Source organism: Solanum pennellii, chromosome 1 (genome assembly GCF_001406875.1).
Source record: "Solanum pennellii chromosome 1, SPENNV200".
Lineage (NCBI taxonomy): Eukaryota > Viridiplantae > Streptophyta > Magnoliopsida > Solanales > Solanaceae > Solanum > Solanum pennellii.
In genome coordinates, this window is record NC_028637.1 from 105,187,299 (window position 1) to 105,205,624 (window position 18,326).

At 33.6% G+C, this 18,326-nt stretch overlaps 4 protein-coding genes across 5 annotated transcripts in view; 3 read left to right on the plus strand and 1 right to left on the minus strand.

The window, feature by feature from the left end:
• The window catches only part of LOC107002769 (serine/threonine-protein kinase TOR), a 35,516-nt gene extending 33,213 nt beyond the window's left edge, over window positions 1–2,303 (plus strand). For both annotated transcript variants that reach the window (XM_015200937.2, XM_015200945.2), the window contains exons 52-57: window positions 321–382; window positions 456–528; window positions 622–756; window positions 1,220–1,393; window positions 1,468–1,730; window positions 1,986–2,303. In XM_015200937.2, the coding sequence (XP_015056423.1) occupies window positions 321–382; window positions 456–528; window positions 622–756; window positions 1,220–1,393; window positions 1,468–1,730; window positions 1,986–2,004 (726 nt within the window). In that variant the 3' untranslated portion in view covers window positions 2,005–2,303. The remainder of the gene's footprint in view (window positions 1–320; window positions 383–455; window positions 529–621; window positions 757–1,219; window positions 1,394–1,467; window positions 1,731–1,985) is intronic.
• Window positions 2,304–3,687: 1,384 nt separating this feature from the next.
• Window positions 3,688–7,297, plus strand: LOC107008384 (pyruvate kinase isozyme A, chloroplastic-like). Its single transcript, XM_015207440.1, has 7 exons — window positions 3,688–4,507; window positions 5,060–5,147; window positions 5,234–5,424; window positions 5,817–5,935; window positions 6,132–6,375; window positions 6,524–6,758; window positions 6,841–7,297. Exons 1-7 carry the CDS (start codon window positions 3,986–3,988, stop codon window positions 7,167–7,169), a joined length of 1,728 nt encoding a protein of 575 aa, XP_015062926.1. The 5' UTR covers window positions 3,688–3,985; the 3' UTR covers window positions 7,170–7,297.
• A 1,451-nt stretch (window positions 7,298–8,748) lies between these two features.
• Window positions 8,749–12,230, plus strand: LOC107022739. The gene is made up of 4 exons (XM_015223363.2): window positions 8,749–9,049; window positions 9,906–10,132; window positions 10,622–10,729; window positions 11,840–12,230. The coding sequence occupies exons 1-4, from the start codon at window positions 8,860–8,862 to the stop codon at window positions 11,960–11,962; spliced, it is 648 nt and encodes a 215-aa protein (XP_015078849.1). The 5' UTR covers window positions 8,749–8,859; the 3' UTR covers window positions 11,963–12,230.
• Window positions 12,231–12,795: 565 nt separating this feature from the next.
• On the minus strand, window positions 12,796–16,967 carry LOC107015515 (amino acid permease 6-like). Its single transcript, XM_015215827.2, has 7 exons — window positions 16,830–16,967; window positions 16,063–16,287; window positions 14,902–14,995; window positions 14,607–14,821; window positions 14,334–14,479; window positions 14,014–14,241; window positions 12,796–13,527 (listed from the first exon to the last, which is right to left on the minus strand). The coding sequence occupies exons 1-7, from the start codon at window positions 16,915–16,917 to the stop codon at window positions 13,102–13,104; spliced, it is 1,422 nt and encodes a 473-aa protein (XP_015071313.1). The 5' UTR covers window positions 16,918–16,967; the 3' UTR covers window positions 12,796–13,101.
• Window positions 16,968–18,326: the final 1,359 nt, after the last annotated feature.

Genomic DNA, 18,326 nt, shown 5'->3' on the forward strand with positions numbered 1-18,326 from the left:
TTCAGTAGGACAAAAACTTAAAATGTCACCTGACTTCTTTATTATGTTAGTAATGGTGACAGAGAAATTTAAATAGGTGGCGTTAAGTTAGTTCAATATAGGAACACATTGCATCAGAGTTCATATTATTGGCATGTGAAGCCTTAATAATAATATTAATGATGGAATGGCTTTCAAAAAACATTTTTCCAGCGTCTAAAATGGAACTGATGTCTTACAAATCGGGAAGAGAGAATAGTAAAACTCAGAAAAAGGAGATACTTTCTTTTTTAGCTGCTTCTCTTGCGTACATCTGTTGATTTTGGGTTGACTTTCTCCAGGTTGGATACTTACTTGGTTTGGGCGATCGACATCCTAGTAACCTCATGCTTCACCGATTTAGGTACCAGTATACTCTGTGATTACATTTTCTTGCTGATAACAAAAGTTATGATATATTTATATTTGTCATGCAGTGGGAAGATTCTGCATATTGATTTTGGAGATTGTTTTGAAGCTTCAATGAATAGGGAGAAGTTTCCAGAGAAGGTAAATTATTACGTTAAAAAAATGGTTTACCAGAAATTGTATGTTCTTCCTTCAAAGAAACTAATAGCTATTTTAACAAACTTTTTTGTATAGGTTCCGTTTCGCCTCACTAGGATGCTTGTAAAAGCAATGGAGGTCAGTGGTATAGAGGGAAATTTCCGGTCAACATGTGAGAATGTAATGCAAGTTCTCCGACTGCATAAAGATAGTGTTATGGCTATGATGGAGGTAAAGTTTGGCATCACTGTCTTACCATTTAAAATACATATCTCTAGCGTGAACTCTTTTGTTGTGTACACTAATGGACTGTTTTCAAATCCAAAATGATCTTGAATCTCGACAATGCTATCTTCTGAAGAGCACTATGCTATCTAATGAGTAGATTTGGATCCAACTGGAGTTGGAATGACTTATATGATTGAAAAATTAGAATATATTGGTCCTTAAAAATTGCCATGTTAAACAATTGAAAACCTTATAAGGCTAGTAAATAACTGTCACAGCAAATTGAACTCACAGTAAAAAGAGGAACGCCTCTCATCAGTCTGAGATGCTTGGTTTCATTCCTTGAAGATATGTTTAGGTTGCTCTGAATGAGGAGTTTGTCATTTGTCTTTTAATGATGTAAATGTTTTAGTTACAGAATTAATTTATCAGCTTATTTTATTCTTCTGTCTTCTTTTCTTGTCAGGCCTTTGTTCATGACCCACTTATAAATTGGCGTCTTTTCAATTTCAATGAAGTTCCGCAAATGTCCACACTTGCCAGTGCACATGTGCCTCCTGTTGTGAATAGTGAGGATTCCTCTTCTGATAGAGAGCTTCTTCAACCACAAAGGGGTGCAAGGGAGAGAGAACTGCTTCAGGTTTCAATCAATTATGCTTGCAAAGTATTCTGGTGATGCATGCTTCATGCTTACAGTTCTATTTCTTTTTCTAGGCGGTCAATCAATTAGGTGATGCCAATGAAGTTCTAAACGAACGTGCTGTGGCTGTCATGGCTCGAATGAGTAATAAACTCACTGGACGTGATTTTGCTGCTACCTCTGCATCTTCAAGCTCTCTACAGCATCCACTGGATCACAGTACGTTGATTTCTGGAGAGACGCGTGAAGCTGATCATGGTTTATCAGTGAAATTACAAGTCCAAAAACTTATTCAGCAAGCAATGTCTCATGAAAATCTTTGCCAAAATTATGTTGGGTAAGATCAAGATTCCCATTGCTCCTTCGTTTTACTTTTGCTTGTTCATCTGGTTAAGCTATTAAAGTCTGTTGACTTGCACATTTGGTGCTTGAACTCTTGATCTTTTTGGTGAAATTTGATGTAAAAATGTGTTAGTCCTGAATCTGGTAAAAGGGGGTGCTTTTGATGAATTAGAATTTTAACTGTAGTGTATAAATATTGTGTATTTTGCTCTTTGGACTAATACATGGTTTCCTTGCTTTTTTATTTCAGGTGGTGTCCATTTTGGTAGGTTAAGGGTGATAATTATCTGTATATTTGTACAGTGTTTGATCCTTTGTAGAAGTTCTTGGAAGAAGTCCAGCATGTACAGAACTTAGGTTTTATGTAAAGTCCTAAGTTTGTGGTAGCCAGTTGTTGTATTAAGCAAGGTAGCGTATCGGCAGCATGTAATCTAGCTCCAACAATAAGACTGGTTAGAGTCTGAGAATGGTGAATATTTATTCTGTACAGCTATTTACATAGTGAAATGAACCCTTGTGAAGAGGATAAAGTTGGTTGTCTGCATCTAAAGCCTTCAAGTATTCTTGATCCTAGTTGCTGATGAATGAAATAGTTTCTCTCCAGTCCCCTTAGTCTGATGGATCGACGAACTTCATGATGTAATTGGTTATTGGGTTGTGTCTCATTCTCTTCGAAGCAGGACTTTGTTCTACAGTAAGGCTGATAGGACGAGCCCGATTTCCTTTACCCATCTCCACTTAAATACCATGTTTTTGTTCCGTCTATAGCAGGGTTTAAACTTACGACGTGCATCTACTTCACTTGTGGCCTTTCCCACTAGGCCAGAGTCTGGATCCTGGTTATATTAAGTACATTTAATCTTGAGTTTAAGGTGGCGGACTTAAGTTAAACCTTGTTTTGGGTCGCATCATTGGTAGGATTTTATCTTAATAACAATTCGCGCATGCACACTATTTAATTTCTTTGAGTTGGTAAAGTATATACCTCAAGAATTTTAATAATGTATATATGCTCGGTGCTGGCAAATAAAATATGAATGTGTGTTTAGAATATTTCACAATTATTGACCATTATTAAATTTATCATTATTGTAGTTATGATAATATAGTTTAATACTTTTTTGTTAATCATCCAGTCTCTTAAGAGTACTTATTCTTAAAATGCTCCGAAAAGGCCATTTATAATATCCCAAAGGGGTCAGTTTGGTGCGAAGGATAATACAATATAGTTTTAGGATTAAATTATAGTATTACTTAATTTGTTGTTTGATTGGCAACTTCAGAATAACTTATTCCGGGATTAATAATTAGTATCGAGATAAGTTTATCCCTCTCCTTGGTTGGTATAGTAATCTCGGGATTATTTATCCCGGGTTAAAATAAGTAAATAACAAAATTATCTCTTTCAACTCTTCTATTATCCCATTTTTTACATTCATGAAGGACATTTTTATAAGTAAATAATTAAATTGTTCCTAAAAATTTTTATTTTGGATTCAACAAACAAAACTCGCAATAAAAAAATAATTCCATCATAACTTAAATTCAAACTAAACGATCCTTAAGTCCGAACATCAATAAAACAGAAAAGAGCTGAAGAAGTTAAACATCCTATTATAAGTTGTGTTAAAACCTAATTTAAATTTAATGACTGAATTCACCTCACGTGTCTAATTCACATGCTTAAAGTTGCTATGAAAGTGAGTATACCTAAAAAATTTAATGCACTATATATATGATTTAAAGGTAACCTCAAAATCGACTATATGTATAAATAACACGATCCCAATTTAACCCAAAAAAAACAAAATTTGTTTTCTCTGTGTTGAAATATAACACATTTATTAAATTGCCCTTAAGTTTGGCTGGCTGAGATTGGCCAATATTAATAGACCGTTAAGTTAGGCCAACTATTACCTATTTGTAGCGCCCTTTTCATCTGTTTCAAACAACTTTATAGACATCTGAACTGTCCCTACAGACATTGGACCCCTCTGCTACTAGGGTTCTACTGTTTTTTCCTAACTAAAAACCCCTTCTTTAACAGAAGCATATACTTATTATTCTCCTCCTTGTACATTGAAAACTCCACACATAGTAAAAAAAATATATGTAACAAAATCTTGGCGGAGTTTTCTATAGTTAATAGCTTATGATTTTGTCAACAAGTTTTGATCTTTTCTAAAAAAGCTTTCTTTTTGTGGGATTAACTTTGATAAGGGAATTTGGGTTTTGGTTTTCTTTGTAAAAATGGCAGTAGTGGGAGATTTAGCTTTGATGGGGACTAAGATTAAGTTAATTGGTAAATTTGAGAAAAGGGTATTTGGTGTTCCACTTTCTTCAAGTACAAGATTTAGTTTTTCTCATGTTAAAAACTTGGATGTCAGAAAATCAAGAACTGCAGTCAGAGCAGTGATGCAAGTTGAGAAAATTCAAAGTTCAGGTGAACTGAAAGAAGGGTCTTTAGGCTTTGATGTTGTGTCAGAAAGGGAGCTTAAAGAAAATGGATTTTTGGGGTTAAGGAAGACAAAGCTTGTGTGTACAATTGGACCAGCTTGTTCTTCTATAGATGAGTTGGAGAAATTGGCTATTGCAGGTATGAATGTGGCTAGGCTAAATATGTGTCATAACTCAAGGGAGTGGCATCAAGATGTTATTAGAAAGATTAAGAAGTTGAATCAAGAAAAAGGTTATTGTGTATCAGTTATGATTGATACAGAGGGGAATCAAATACAAGTTGATCATGGCTCTTCATCTTCTGTCAAAGCAGAGGTAATCAACCAAATTCTTTAGAGCCCTTTTTGCTTGCATTATGTTGTTGGGTTAATTTTACATATGCTGTTTGAATTTTATCCTAGGTAAGAGAAAAGTAAAAAAAAAATTGATTTTTTGTCACATTAATGTGGTTAAACTTTACCCATAGTAAGGTCTTGCTCAAAAGACTAAAAGGATAGCCCGATGCACTAAGCTTGCTCTATGTTTGGGGTCTGGGGAAGGGGTGGACCACAAGGGCCTGTTGTACTCAGCCTTACGCTGCTTTTCCTCTCAAGAGGCTCGAACTCGTGACCTCTCCTGATCACATGGCAGCAAAACTGGAAGGTCAAATTTCCAGCACTGTGTAATGGCTGTTTCCTTTCTTTTTTTGCTTCACTGAAATGCTTTTTGTTGTATTTTGTTTTGATAAAATATGGAATAGTCACAGATTTTTAAGTGGTCAATTTTTTGTTCTCGAGTCGAAATTTGATCTTGAGGAATTCTGTACTATATATTAACTAAAAATATTTATCTGTGACTTTATTGAATTCTGTCCATGTGGTTCATTAGGAGGATTCAATCTGGTACTTTACTACAGAGAAGTTTGAAGGTTCTCGTCCATTTACAATTCAAGCAAATTATGAAGGTTTTTCTGAAGGTAATCTCATTGATTAAAAAAAAAATTGTCACCTGTTTTGGTTGTAAAAGGTTAGATTGAGGTTGAATTCTCTTTCTCCTATTTAGGTGTCAATTCTGGTGATGAAATTGTCATTGACGGAGGAATGGCAACTTTTGAAATTATAGAGAAAGTTGGTAATGGTTTGCGCTGCAAGTGCACAGACCCCGGTCTACTTCTGCCTAGAGCTAAGTTGAGTTTTTGGAGAGATGGAAAGCTTTTAGGAAGAGATTATGATCTCCCGACTTTATCAACAAAGGTCAGTAAATTTGTTGCTTGAGTTTTACTCATCGAAAAGAAAAAAATATGCTCGAATTTAGCTTAAACGGGGCAGTCTATCTTCAACATGCTCTGACTGAGTGTTTGAAATGACATAAATGATTCAATAACTGATAGGCCTCAATGGCCAGTTATCACAATTTTTACGTTTGTTGAACTATTGAGGTTTATATCTATGGTGTGAATGTTGTCAAGAAACTGAATCTCGAACCTTTTATCCTTTTCTTTTTGTTGATAAAATGAATCTCTTACCTTTCTGATGCACTTGTTATGATCTAACCCAGTGGAACCATAAAGTTGTAACTTCCCTATCAAGAATATATCTGCAATATGAATTTCTAATCTTGCTGATGCGCACTTCATGATCCACAGGATTGGTCAGACATTGTATTTGGAATATCTGAAGATATCGATTTCATTGCAGTTTCATTTGTAAAAGACGCGGAGCCAATCACACATCTGAGGGACTACCTCTCAATTACATCCTCCAAGTAAGTAAAGTTTGTGAGCAAAGATTATTTTTTAACTTCAACAATTATATCCATTTCAGTCCCCTAAAATGCATAATTTTGGTCCACTAATAGCTGCATTCCTTATCATTGGTTAACATTGCTCCGGCTCGTTACTCTAACTTTTCACGTAGGTTCGAAGTGTATTTTGCATAAATCCTTCTGAATTTGATCGCAGGGCAATAAAAGTGTTGGCAAAGATAGAGAGCCTAGAGTCTCTCCGAAGGTTGGAAGAGATTGTTGAGGCTTCCGATGGGATTATGATAGCAAGGGGAGATCTAGGAGTTGAGATTCCACTTGAACAGATTCCATCTGTTCAGAAAGATATTACTTATGTTTGCAGGCAGCTCAACAAGCCCGTTATCGTGGCCTCTCAACTTCTAGAGTCAATGGTCGAATACCCCACTCCAACTAGAGCAGAGGTACTAACCTTTCTTTCCTCGTGATTCCTTTTTCATTTTCTGTCTTTTGACAAAATTTTACTAGACCATATCTCTTTTGGGTGGATTCTAGTTTGACATGTACTAGCTAATCTAGCCTTCAACAATCACAAGACCTTTTATGTGATAGGTTGCAGATGTTTCTGAAGCGGTACAACAGTATGCTGATGCATTAATGTTATCTGGTGAGTCAGCCATTGGATCATATGGAATGAAGGCTCTTTCTGTCTTGCGCACAACTAGCACCCGAATGGAACAATCATGTCGCGAAGAGAACAGGCAAACTTTATTGCATCAGCGCAAACTTGGAGCATCTTTACCAGATCAAATTGCTGAGCAAATCTGCAATTGTGCAGTGGAAATGGGTACTTCCCCTTTTTATGTACTTAATGTATATAACAACCTGTTTGTCTTCGATCTTAACCAATTTCCTGTTACATACTCCAGCTGACAACCTAGGGGTGGATGCTATATTTGTGTACACAAGGCATGGGAAGATGGCATCTCTTCTCTCACGCAATCGTCCAAATCCTCCAATATTTGCCTTCACAAACGACAACAGCACACAGATGGCTCTCAATTTGCAATGGGGAGTTACTCCCCTTCTCACTGACCTTTCAGACGACATGGAAGGAAACGTTAAGAAAACAGTCGAACTTATAAAAGCAAAGGGGATGATAAAGAAGGATGATGCTATTTTGGTGGTATCAGATATCATTCTAATTTCTACTGCCAGAACAATTTTCCAGTCCATTCAGGTTATGACCATAACATAGGATATCTTAGATATTGCATTATGGTTTCTTGTATGTTTGGAACAGAAACTCCTTTTACTATTTTGATAACACCTACTTTTGTTGTATGCCATATTCTATTCTGTTTAGTTTTTGTTTTCTACTTCAAAGATTTTTCTTTATAACATTCCATATGAAGATGAGCCAATTTTTCAAAAGAAATGTATTTTTTCAAATTGAATTTGAATAGGCTTATTGTGGAAGAGCCCAAAAATTCAAGACAATCCAACTTGTGAGGTCACATGTACTGGCCATTTATATACTTCACATGTCAATTTGTACAAAAAGAATATGGATTCTTCCTTCCTTCTCCAATCCATTGATTGATTTTGTTTGTTTAGTAGTCATAGAATAACAAGCCTAAGGGATAAACTTTGAGCTTGTTTGGCTCAGCTTAAAAGCTGGTCAAACTGACTTAAAAGCTGATTTTTGACTTATTTAGCTGTTTGGCAATACTCAAAATAACTTATTTTAAGTTAAAAAAAAACTTATTTTAAGCCAAAAGTTAAAAGCTGGGGTAGGGGTGCTTTTTTTTTTTTAGCTTATAAGATGTTTTAAGTTGACCACATATTTATCTTTTTGCCCTTAATATTTTTATACAATCTCCAAATTACCCACATAACCCTAACATTTCTTTCTTCCATTTTTCCCTTTTCACGTTTGGCATAGCAACTTCAGCACTTTTATCCAAACACATAACTGCTTATTTTAAAAATAAGTTTCAGCACTTTCAAAAATACTTTTTTAAAGCTGCTTTTATTAACCCCATCCAAACGGGCCCTTTATCTCTTCCTTTTTGTTATTCATTGATTAATTTGAATTTATTTTAATTCGTGTCGAATAATTATCATAATATAGATAAAATATTTCAGTATTGACAAGTATATACAGCAACAAACCACAGAGATGAGGTATTTAAAAAAAGTAGATGTATAAAAATTTTATTTTTATCGAATAGAGAAACTATTTTCAACCAGTCTCAGCTCAAAACGAAAAACTTTTGAATATAGATAATAAGTTCAAATATTCAATTATATGTTAATCGTGCAAGAATCAATCAAATTGTTATCGTTGATTATTGACGGCTCTAATTAATCTTCTAGACAAACCCAAAAGCCACTTCAGAATATAATTCTCTAAAAATAGATTTGTAAATTCAATCTTTTTAGGAAAATAAATATATGAATTATGATTGTGATTGTTAAAACTATTATAATTATTATTCCTTCTCAATTTGCAGCTACTAAAGCAAACTATTTGATTCATTTGAAATCTAAGCCTTCGTTCACTTTTACTCGTTCACTATTTTAATATATATATATATATAGCTTCATTTTACTTATTAATTTTAAATATAAAATTTTTAAATATCAATTAAGGAAAAAAACATTCTTTCTGAATCAACTAAAATGGACAAAAATGAATATGAGAAAATAGGCCAAATATTATTTTTGTAGGAAAAAAAAAGTGATTGGTTGGCTAGGTGCTAGCGTAAGTAAATATGTTGGACAGCGACACACATGATCGATGCTCGCTGAATATTTATGGCTACAAATTTGCCAAATCATTGGCAAAAAATTGTAAGGTACACCGGTGGAGTGAGAAACAGTAATACTGCCGCCGTTTAACTAAATGAAGCTTCTTGAATTTTAGCAAATTTGATCATTGAAAAATGGCATCTTTACAGTTATTGAAGTCTCCATTCTCATTTTCTCAATCTAATTCTAGTCGTTTTTCCACTATAGTCCAAAGAAGGATTTTGGGTGTGAGATATCAAAGGAAAAATCCAATCTTGAAGACATTTGTTGATACAAAGTTTAGGGTTAGTTGTAGAATTCAAGACAACGAAAATCAGAGTAATGGTAATCTTTTATTATACTTTTTTCAATAAGTTAGTTTTTTTTTTGTTGTTATTATATTTAATTTCATCTCTAGCATGTTTTTGCTGTTTGAATTCCAATTTTCTTGGTTCATTCTTGGAGATGGTGTATGTTAGTTACCTGTTGCATCACTCAGTGGCAGTCAAGATTTTCAATATGTGGATGAGAATATAAAAAAGTAAAACACACAAAAGTGAAGGGATTCTACCATATAAACATTAAAAAAGATGATTTTAACAAAGTATAAACAGTATGTTTTTCCATCAAACTAGCTCTGTCAGCATGCTAGAGGGAAAACTTATTAAGTTCTCTAAGTGATAGTTAAGCACCTGGCTTTGTGAATGAGAAAGGTTGAATTATTGGTAGCAAGTTCTGATTAGTTAAAAATGAATATCAGTTACTTGATTGAGGAAGGAGAGGTGACCCTCGACGAGGTTCAATCGATTGCACGTACAGTCTGTGATAATCAAGAAAAAGGATTAGTATTTGAAGTATTTCAGGTACTGGACTGGCTATCTGGTGGGCTATCCTTCATTAGTAAATTCCTTAGTGATTGAGAAATTTAGCTTCTGCTGCCAAGTACATATATAGCTGAAGCTTAAATCCCTTGAAGAATGTATCTTTGAAGTTCCAGCAACTCTGGCTTTTCATTACACAATACTTCTGAATGTGACTGGTGACGGTTGAATGACTGGATTGACTTGCGTCATGACCATAGGCCAATCGCTCGAACTATCTGGAAGCTTTCAATTTCACACCGTCTTAGAGTTCTTGTGGATTTTACTTGAATATACTCTTCTTTTTGTATAGAGCTCAAATCCAATGTTGGTTCTCACAGGTGAAGAACCACCAGAGTCATTGTTTATGAAAGAGTTGAGAAGACGTGGCATGAATCCAACTTCATTGCTTGAGGAGACAAACACAAACATCAAAGAAGACGAGGAGACAAAATCTAGGGAAGAAGATGGAGGCTTCTATCGCAGAAATGCACTGTCAACAGATTCTGGAAGAAATTTGACTAATCAAAGGGAACAGTCTATGGCACTGAATAGTGAAGGCCTTGAGGTGGGCAGGTTTCCTCCTTATACATTATTTGGATTTTGGTTCTAAATGTTCAGGTACAAGAATAAAATCGTGCAATTGGTTCTTGACCTGATACGTTATGAGTCTCTCTGTCCACCTTAAATTTATCTTCCCATTTTGACTTGGCACGGTTTTTAAAAGAAACAAATAATTATATTAGTTGTTACCATTTCTTGACTTTGTGTTTTGAATAATAAAATAGAGACAAAGGTATATTGAGAAGTATAACTTGCTCTTTAATGGAGTAGGAGTGGACTGAGAAGTGTTACTTACTGAAGGTAAAGTAGGACTTTTCTATTTTAGGACAGGAGTCCAGTTGTGTAAATAACTGTTCAAACAGAAATCTTATGAAAGATTTCAAAGAGTCATTGGCTATATTATTTTACATATTTTTTGGTTTCACATAATTTATATCGACACTATATGGGTTTGTAACTAATAAGCATACGTCTTTATGCGATATATTTGCAGGGTTTGATTCCACGGGCAAAAATTTTGCTTACTCTTGGTGGAACATTCTTTTTGGCGTTTTGGCCGTTGATCCTTGTAACTATTGCAGCTTTCTTGGCTTTATACCTGGTAAGTGATTTTCTAATTAGTTAATTTGTTCATTTTACCTTCTTGCTTAAGTAAGTTTGTTGAACTTCTTGTCTTTGTTCTGGAATGACTTCTCCATAAACCCAACAAAGGAAAAAGAACCTTTCTTTAAGCACAGCCATGTATAGTTCACATGATATTGAGCTTCCAAGATTTTTGGAGGAAAAGGTTGTATCCATCTTTTACGAACTTGCAGCTTAAATCTTATGTTCAATTAAATGTTGAAATTAGGAAATTACTGGTGTTATCTGCTTCTTGCTGTAGCCATCATGTTACGAGGGATAGCTAGCCTAGTGGTAAAGACCCTTTGTCCTTGGTTTTTCATGACAATTTTTTGAACTTCGTTAGCACCCTAATGTATCTGTTTAACTGGCACAATATGTCTCCTTAGATTCTCATGACAATTTTTTGAACTTTGTTAGCTCCCTGATCCTAGAAAATCCTCCCATGTATTAGAGTTAACTCAGTTTTTTTTCTGTTGTACTTTCTGTTGTAACTTCTGCATCTACTTGATGCCATCAATATTTACTTCATAAAACAAATATCCTTCGATCTGCAACCTTATGTTTGGAGGGTTGAGTCACTACAGAGATAAGTGGGAAATGGCTATGGTTGGGCGCCTGAGTAAGGGGAGTCCAGTGGACAGGGTTACCACATCAGATAAGAAAATAAAAAGATTGCAACTATCATGACTTATCTAATGGTGTGTGAAAGAGACCATAACTGCATTGAGTTATTTTGATTGTTCTTAGTATAACAATTAAAGATCCAGCAAAATGTGGCAAAACCAATTTTAACAAATTGTTCTCATTGAATGCAATGTTAAGCTGTATAAGAGTCTCTGTTTATTGAATTTGGATGGCAAATGATCATAATATGGACCTCCAGGGAAGTAGAGAAAAAGCTAAGATGAGTAAAACATTTCCAATAAAACATGTGACAAGTTTAATATACCTCAGGTGTTATTTGTTGTGGTGGTAGTATTAGCCCAGTAATTCACGTGTTTCATATGTTTTTTTGGATGTATGATACTAGTCGCTAGTTAATTCATGTTCTTAATTCACCTTTGATTGTTTTCTTCTCTCTTGGCAGTATTTTGGACCTTCTTTTGTGCATTACGCGACCAACAGATCGACAGATCCACCACCATATGTTGACCCTTATGTGCTACTCGAAGAAGAGAGGATATCACAGACAGCTCCACGTCTAAATTGAGTTGCGGCTTATTTCATGAAGTTATACTGTTCAAATGTCTTAAAGGTTTCTATTGCTTATCCTGAATATATTTTCCTTGTTATTTTCTAGTTTGACATTGCCATGATAGCTAGAAGATACTTATGTTGACTGAGAAATCTTATTTCTATGACTGTAAAATTTGTAAAAATGTGCAAGAGATAAGATTTCCCATTCTGTAACCTATACTGTATATTCTTTATATTGATCCTAATCCCTTCGATGGGAAGTCCCCAGAAATTCTTTAGAAGTCAAGCATCTTATTATGTGAGAGTCTCAGTTGGTGTTTTTCTCCCCCCTCCCAGAGTTAGATCTTGAAATAAGTCTCATCAGAATGTGACATTAAATATTGTTAGTTTCAAGCTGATCCATTTTAGAAAAAGGAGTGACATTACAACTTGTGAATTGTGATACATCTCTAGCAACTTTGAGCTCTGGATTGTTTGCACAACCAGTGGTCCAGCTGCTTATGTTGCCTTTTTCATCCAATATGCTTCAATGATGTTAGTGATTCTATGTACTAGATGGAACTTGAACTCGTAATGTCACAATTGTAGTATTAATGTCAACTTTACTGTTTAATAGATTTCAAATCCTTCTAGCAAATGATAGAGAAGTACTTCAAATGAGCATCCAAATGATATTTTAGTTTAGAAAATCTTAAGTCAATTCAAGGTGTTCATATGAATCCTTTAATGATACTTCTCTCAAATAGGACCAAGAGTAAAGTAGTTTAATATATCATTATCATACCTATACATACATAATTGTACCTGTGCAATAAAGCATGAACTTCATATCATTAGATTTAAATGAAACCTATAGCAACTTTTTTTTTGATTAGTAGTAATTGTATGAAAACTACAGAAATTCTGCAACACGAAATCTAGGAAATGAGTCTTAAAGATTGTAAAAGTTTATGCCTATAGCAATTTTGCAACACCAAATCTAGGAAATTAGTCTTACAATACATGATAATGAAATATGTATGCCTTAGATTAGTGAAGGCAAACCATTCTGTATGTCATCACTAAAAGAAAAGGAAAGTTGGAGGGTGAAGGGGGCTTTAGGAGAGGTGCTTGTCTTCCTTTCTTATTCTCTACACATTAGCCACAGGAACCTCAAGACCGAGATTGGAAGGGCTCGAATTCCTGGATAGATTTTATAAGGCCTCTAACAGATCCAGCAGCAGCAAGAAGTGAGATAATCAGGCACACAAAACTCAATATATTCAACCAAATCCAGGTAAATGAATATTTAGGTATCTTGGCTTGTGCTATGTACATCTGAATAGGGAAATAGACAGTGAGTGGCCAAAATGAGGCTGCTCCAATGAGACCGACGAAATCGTTGAAGAATGGGAATAACATGGCTAATATGGTTGTGAATACCACATATAAAGTTCTCCACACCAGCCTGTAAAAATTGAACTTGAACAACCCCAAGTGTGAAAGGTTAATCATGTATTCTTTTGTTATGAATTTACTTTCTGGCCATTTCTGTCTGCTCCAACCCTCTACAAATCCAAATATAGGTTGACAGAACACCTGCAAACATATTATCAAACTGAACTTTGCCATTGAGATTTATAAAATTGATCTGTTATGTGAAACACTAGATGTGTGCACCCAAGGTTATGACCTGGTAGCCAATGAAGTTGGATGAAGACTATGACAGAACATTAGCCTAAGCCATAGTAGATAGAATTACTTGGTGGTTGTACTTTGAGGTGAAAGGTGCCCGTGGAATAGTCGTTGTGTTGATAAGCTACTCCAGATACCCGCCATTATTGGACAAGAAACTACTAGGAACAGGCATCCAAAGGAGTGTGGCCTAGTAGTCAGTGAACTGATTGAGAGCCATGAGGTCTCGGTTTAAATTCCAGTGGAGACAGAAACACTATGTGTGTTTCTAGTAGGAAGTGATAGGTATCACTATGGAATTAGTCGAGGCCAGCAAAAGGTGGTCTGGACACTACGGTCATCAAAAAATAAAAACCTACTAGGGAACGTGTTTGTGATGTTTGATGTTACCTGGTAAGCTCCAATGAGATGAATCACGATGCATACATTAGCGAAATCAATAAGCCAGAAAGGTTCATAGAATCCAAATCCTGTTAGAAAGTTTCCAGGTGCTTTGTTTCCAAATGCAGCATACCCTAGAAGTCCACAGAGTGAGTAAAATATTGTTGACACAGAGATACCAGTGAATGTAGCTTTCTTCATGGACTTATTTTCTGGTGGATGGGATTTCAAAGTGTCCTGTTAAAGTTGAGTTGCCAAAAACATGTTAAGTTATAAGTGTAGTTGAAAAGTTTAACAAACTGAAGTTAGTAAAAGAAAGGTGGTTTTGCCTGAATTTCAATAAGAACAAGAGAGAAAGCATAGGCAAAGGCAACATCTCCAAGAGCAGAGAAGGTGTTCCACATTTTGCCTCTGCTTGATACATCTTTTCCAACTATTGTCCCTGTTAAGCTTGTATTTGCACTTACTCCATCCTCTTTCCACATCAAATTACAAAACCATTAGGTAAAAGAAGAAAAAAAACATGTGTATGGTATAATCGAAAACATTTTCGATTTCGTAACAAACACACTAAAAAGGTAAGTGGAAAATAGTAAACTAACTTGCAATCTTGGCAATGGAGAGACCAAGTCCAATGAAAGAATAAGCAAAGGACATGGCAGCAGCAATGATGGAAAGGAATGAAAGCTTGTGAAAATTTGGGATTTGGGATAGAAGGATTTGTATAACCCCAAATATAATTATGAAGGGATTGTTTGACTCATGACAATCAGCATCATGACCTTTCCTATGAAAGCAGTTAGATCTTTTAATTGCCCTGATAAATAAACATACAGAATTAATCATTAGGAATTAGGATTAAACAAAAAAATGTAATACACAAATCAAATATCTTACACCATGCTTATGGATGTGGTGATTGCATATCCAATGGTAACACCAAAAAGGTTACTATATTGAGCTAATCCACAAAGCTGGACTTTCCTTCCTCCTGCATTCATACAAAATATATTAAAATTTTATATTTGGAAGTAGTTCACTTACATGACATATTAAACCCAAGAACCGCGTAAATATTATGATACGTTTAAAAATATAAATTTCAAAAAAATTAGTTCCTCATTCACGCTTATTTTTTCATGTTAATTCAAAATTTTATCACATAAATTGAAACCGTCAAAACTTAAGAGAGTTGAGGTGGCAAAATAAAGAGGGAAAGATAATGAAAGAAGGTAAGTAAATCATTAATGAAATGTTCCAACAAAAACAAAAAAAAAAGGTTTGGCTTTTATGTAAAGAATATTGAATAGTCATTAATGATTCACAACCAACAACTCCCTTCTCCTCCTGGGAAATTGACAATGGTACACAGCTATATATTCTTAAATTACCCTCCAAGGTGTGAACTGAATTACATGTTTTCACACGAATCAGTTCAACCGCAATAATATATTCGGTGTGGTTCGACGAACGGAATATGAAAAGAATAAAATATTTATATACTAATGTTATCTTAATTTTTGTGTGATAGGAAAAATTATTTTTAATAAACTACGATTCCTACTTTCACTCTAATGATATGACTTTACAAAATCCACTTCATTTAAAGAACACACCACTTATTTTATCATATCTTGCTTGTGAAGTCTTTATAAATCCACTTTTCTCTTTAAACACTTCAAATTATTAGATTTTGTGCAAATATGACCACGTGACATTGTACCATTGACTACAATCAATTCAACTTGACCTACAAATATATTGTCAAACCGTTACAAATCTAACTTAAATAAGATCAAACCATTGATGTTTAAACTCAAACAAATAATAATCAATGAATATTTTACATGAATCACAAACAGTTCAACTCGAAAATGTATATCCACATATAAGTTAAAAAAAATTTACCTCGAGAAATGTGCATCTCAAACTTAAATGTAACACATCAACACACGCAAAAATTAAAATACTTTCAAATATAAGATTTATGATGTGTTGGAAATGAAAACAATACAAACCATCCTGATTAATTTATACTGTCAGTATATATATGCGTACCTAGATGGGCTCGAACAGCATCCATATAGGTGTAGCTACGAGAGCCATCGGGGGCGCGATAGCAATCGGCAAGGAGGATAGAAGCAAACCATGTTATGGCTGAGAAAGCAATGAGAGCAACTGGTCCTGCTATCCATCCCAATTGGGCTGTAGCCCATGCCAAAGATAACACTCCTGAACCTATCACTGCTGTTATTATATGAGCACTTGTAGTCAACACCGTTCCTACAAATTTCAAAAATTAAAATCATAACAATAACGATGATGTCCAGATCAACTTGTATACATGCACCGTAATCCACTACATGTTATAACCACCAACCATAAGTATCCAATAATTGTAATATCAGATGAGAAGAATTCACATAGTCAAATTCTTTTCTATTTTTAGAAAAACATAATCATGTGATATCTGGATCAACTTGTATGTATGCAAATCGATTTAACGCTACTAATCAACAAGGTTTAGACAGATGAGAAAGAATTCACATACACTATACATATTTCTTTGTATTTTTCTTCTCTTATTTTTTCAAACAATCCTCACCTACACCCTTTTAGTTATTTTTTTTAAAAAAAAAATCCCTAATCCTTTTTTCCTCTTTTATGTGATTGAAGATTCCCCTTATAAGGGAATTTTTCATGAATGCATGTAGAAAAATAAAAAAAAATGACTTTAGAAATTCCAAGAATAGAGATATAGTTATACAAAAAATATTAATTTTGTGAAAAAATAAAAATAAAATTGTGTATATATATATACAAACCAGTTCTTTTGGGTCGTCCATCATCATCAAACTTGGAAGAATCATCAATGGCTCCACTACCCATAGAGACATTAAAACTCCCCTCCATTTTCTACTCTCTTTTTTTTTCTTTTAATGCTAAGTAGTAGAAAATTTGATAAGTGGACAAAGACAATAGCTATATATTTATAGAGAGAGAGTACTGGACTGACAACTCATACACTAAAAATATTCTATCCCGTTTGATCCGTCTTAATTTATGTGATATAATTTGAATTTTTTTAAAAGTCAAACATTTTATCTTAATTTGGATATTAAATCTTCACAAACTCTGAAGTATTTTAAGTTATAGAATTAATAAATGAAAAGATATATACTAAAATTTATAGTCAAAGATAAATTTATTGAAAGATGGAGTAATAAATGATTATATTTTGTAGTGATGTAATAAATTGGAATTATGACGGTGAGTATTATATTTTTCCCTTCAAGCTTTACTATAAAATTTTGAAGTATTTTAAGTCATAAAATTGATACTCTCTCTGTTCAGAATTATTTGTCATTTTGTGCTTATCGAAAGTCAATTTAACTAATTTTTAAAGGTAAATTGGATCACCTTAATTTGATATTTTAAATCAAAAAATTAGATATTCTAAAACTAAATGAAAAATAGTATAAATTACAATTTTTTACATATTAATATGACGAAAAAATTTATCTTAAAACGTTAGTCAAAATTTTTATAATTTAACTCTAAAAATAGAACTAATGACAAACGATATGAGATGAAAGGAGTAGTAATTGAAAAAATATATACTAAAATTTATAGTCAAAGATGAATTTATTTGAATTTTAAGATGCGAAAGTTACCACCGATAGAGTAATAAATGATTACATTTTGTAGTGATGTAATAAATTGGAATTATGACGTGAGTATTATTTTTTTTTTCTCTTCAAGTTTTTCTATACACAATGTTGTAAATTATGAGGAGAAGAGGAGATCATCATATGTTTTGGTTTGGTTAAAAGGTTTTAATTAATTGTTAAATTAGTTAATAGTTTAATGACAGATTATTAATGAATTTGCTAATTGAACTTATGATTTAGTCAGTTAAAGATGAAGACATAATAGAGTCAAAAGGTATATGTAAGGATATTTTAGATCCAAAAGATAAAATAAAGGTAATTTTATATCAATTTACATAGTTACGAATATTTTAGGCCTTTTTCAAAAAAAAAATGTTTGTGAAATAGTCTAATGATAATTGAACAGGGGCTGATTTACGGTGACTGACGTGTATAGTTAAATGAGGAGATATACTTTATTTGTTTTATCTACCTAATAAATGATTCTGTATAAGAAAATCATAAATGAGTTTGGAAATGTCTAGTAAATTATTTTATCATGTGTTTGATTATATAATTAAAAGAGTTCAAAGTATCTAAAAAACTTTTTTCGGAGACTAAAAGTTTTTATTTTTTCTACAAAAGGTTTATTTTTAAAAAGTGAGGTGTTTG

Coding starts and splice junctions, on each gene's coding strand:
- LOC107008384 (XM_015207440.1), top strand. CDS start 3,986: ATGGCAGTAGTGGGAGATTTAGCTTTGATGGGGACTAAGATTAAGTTA. Junction 5,148..5,233: donor TTATGAAGGTTTTTCTGAAG/GTAATCTCATTG, acceptor TCTCCTATTTAG/GTGTCAATTCTGGTGATGAA. Junction 6,759..6,840: donor CAATTGTGCAGTGGAAATGG/GTACTTCCCCTT, acceptor TACATACTCCAG/CTGACAACCTAGGGGTGGAT.
- LOC107015515 (XM_015215827.2), bottom strand. CDS start 16,917: ATGGAGGGGAGTTTTAATGTCTCTATGGGTAGTGGAGCCATTGATGAT. Junction 14,822..14,901: donor ACCACATCCATAAGCATGGT/GTAAGATATTTG, acceptor TTTATTTATCAG/GGCAATTAAAAGATCTAACT. Junction 14,242..14,333: donor TTGTTCTTATTGAAATTCAG/GCAAAACCACCT, acceptor CAACTTTAACAG/GACACTTTGAAATCCCATCC.
- LOC107022739 (XM_015223363.2), top strand. CDS start 8,860: ATGGCATCTTTACAGTTATTGAAGTCTCCATTCTCATTTTCTCAATCT. Junction 9,050..9,905: donor CAACGAAAATCAGAGTAATG/GTAATCTTTTAT, acceptor TGGTTCTCACAG/GTGAAGAACCACCAGAGTCA. Junction 10,730..11,839: donor CTTTCTTGGCTTTATACCTG/GTAAGTGATTTT, acceptor CTCTCTTGGCAG/TATTTTGGACCTTCTTTTGT.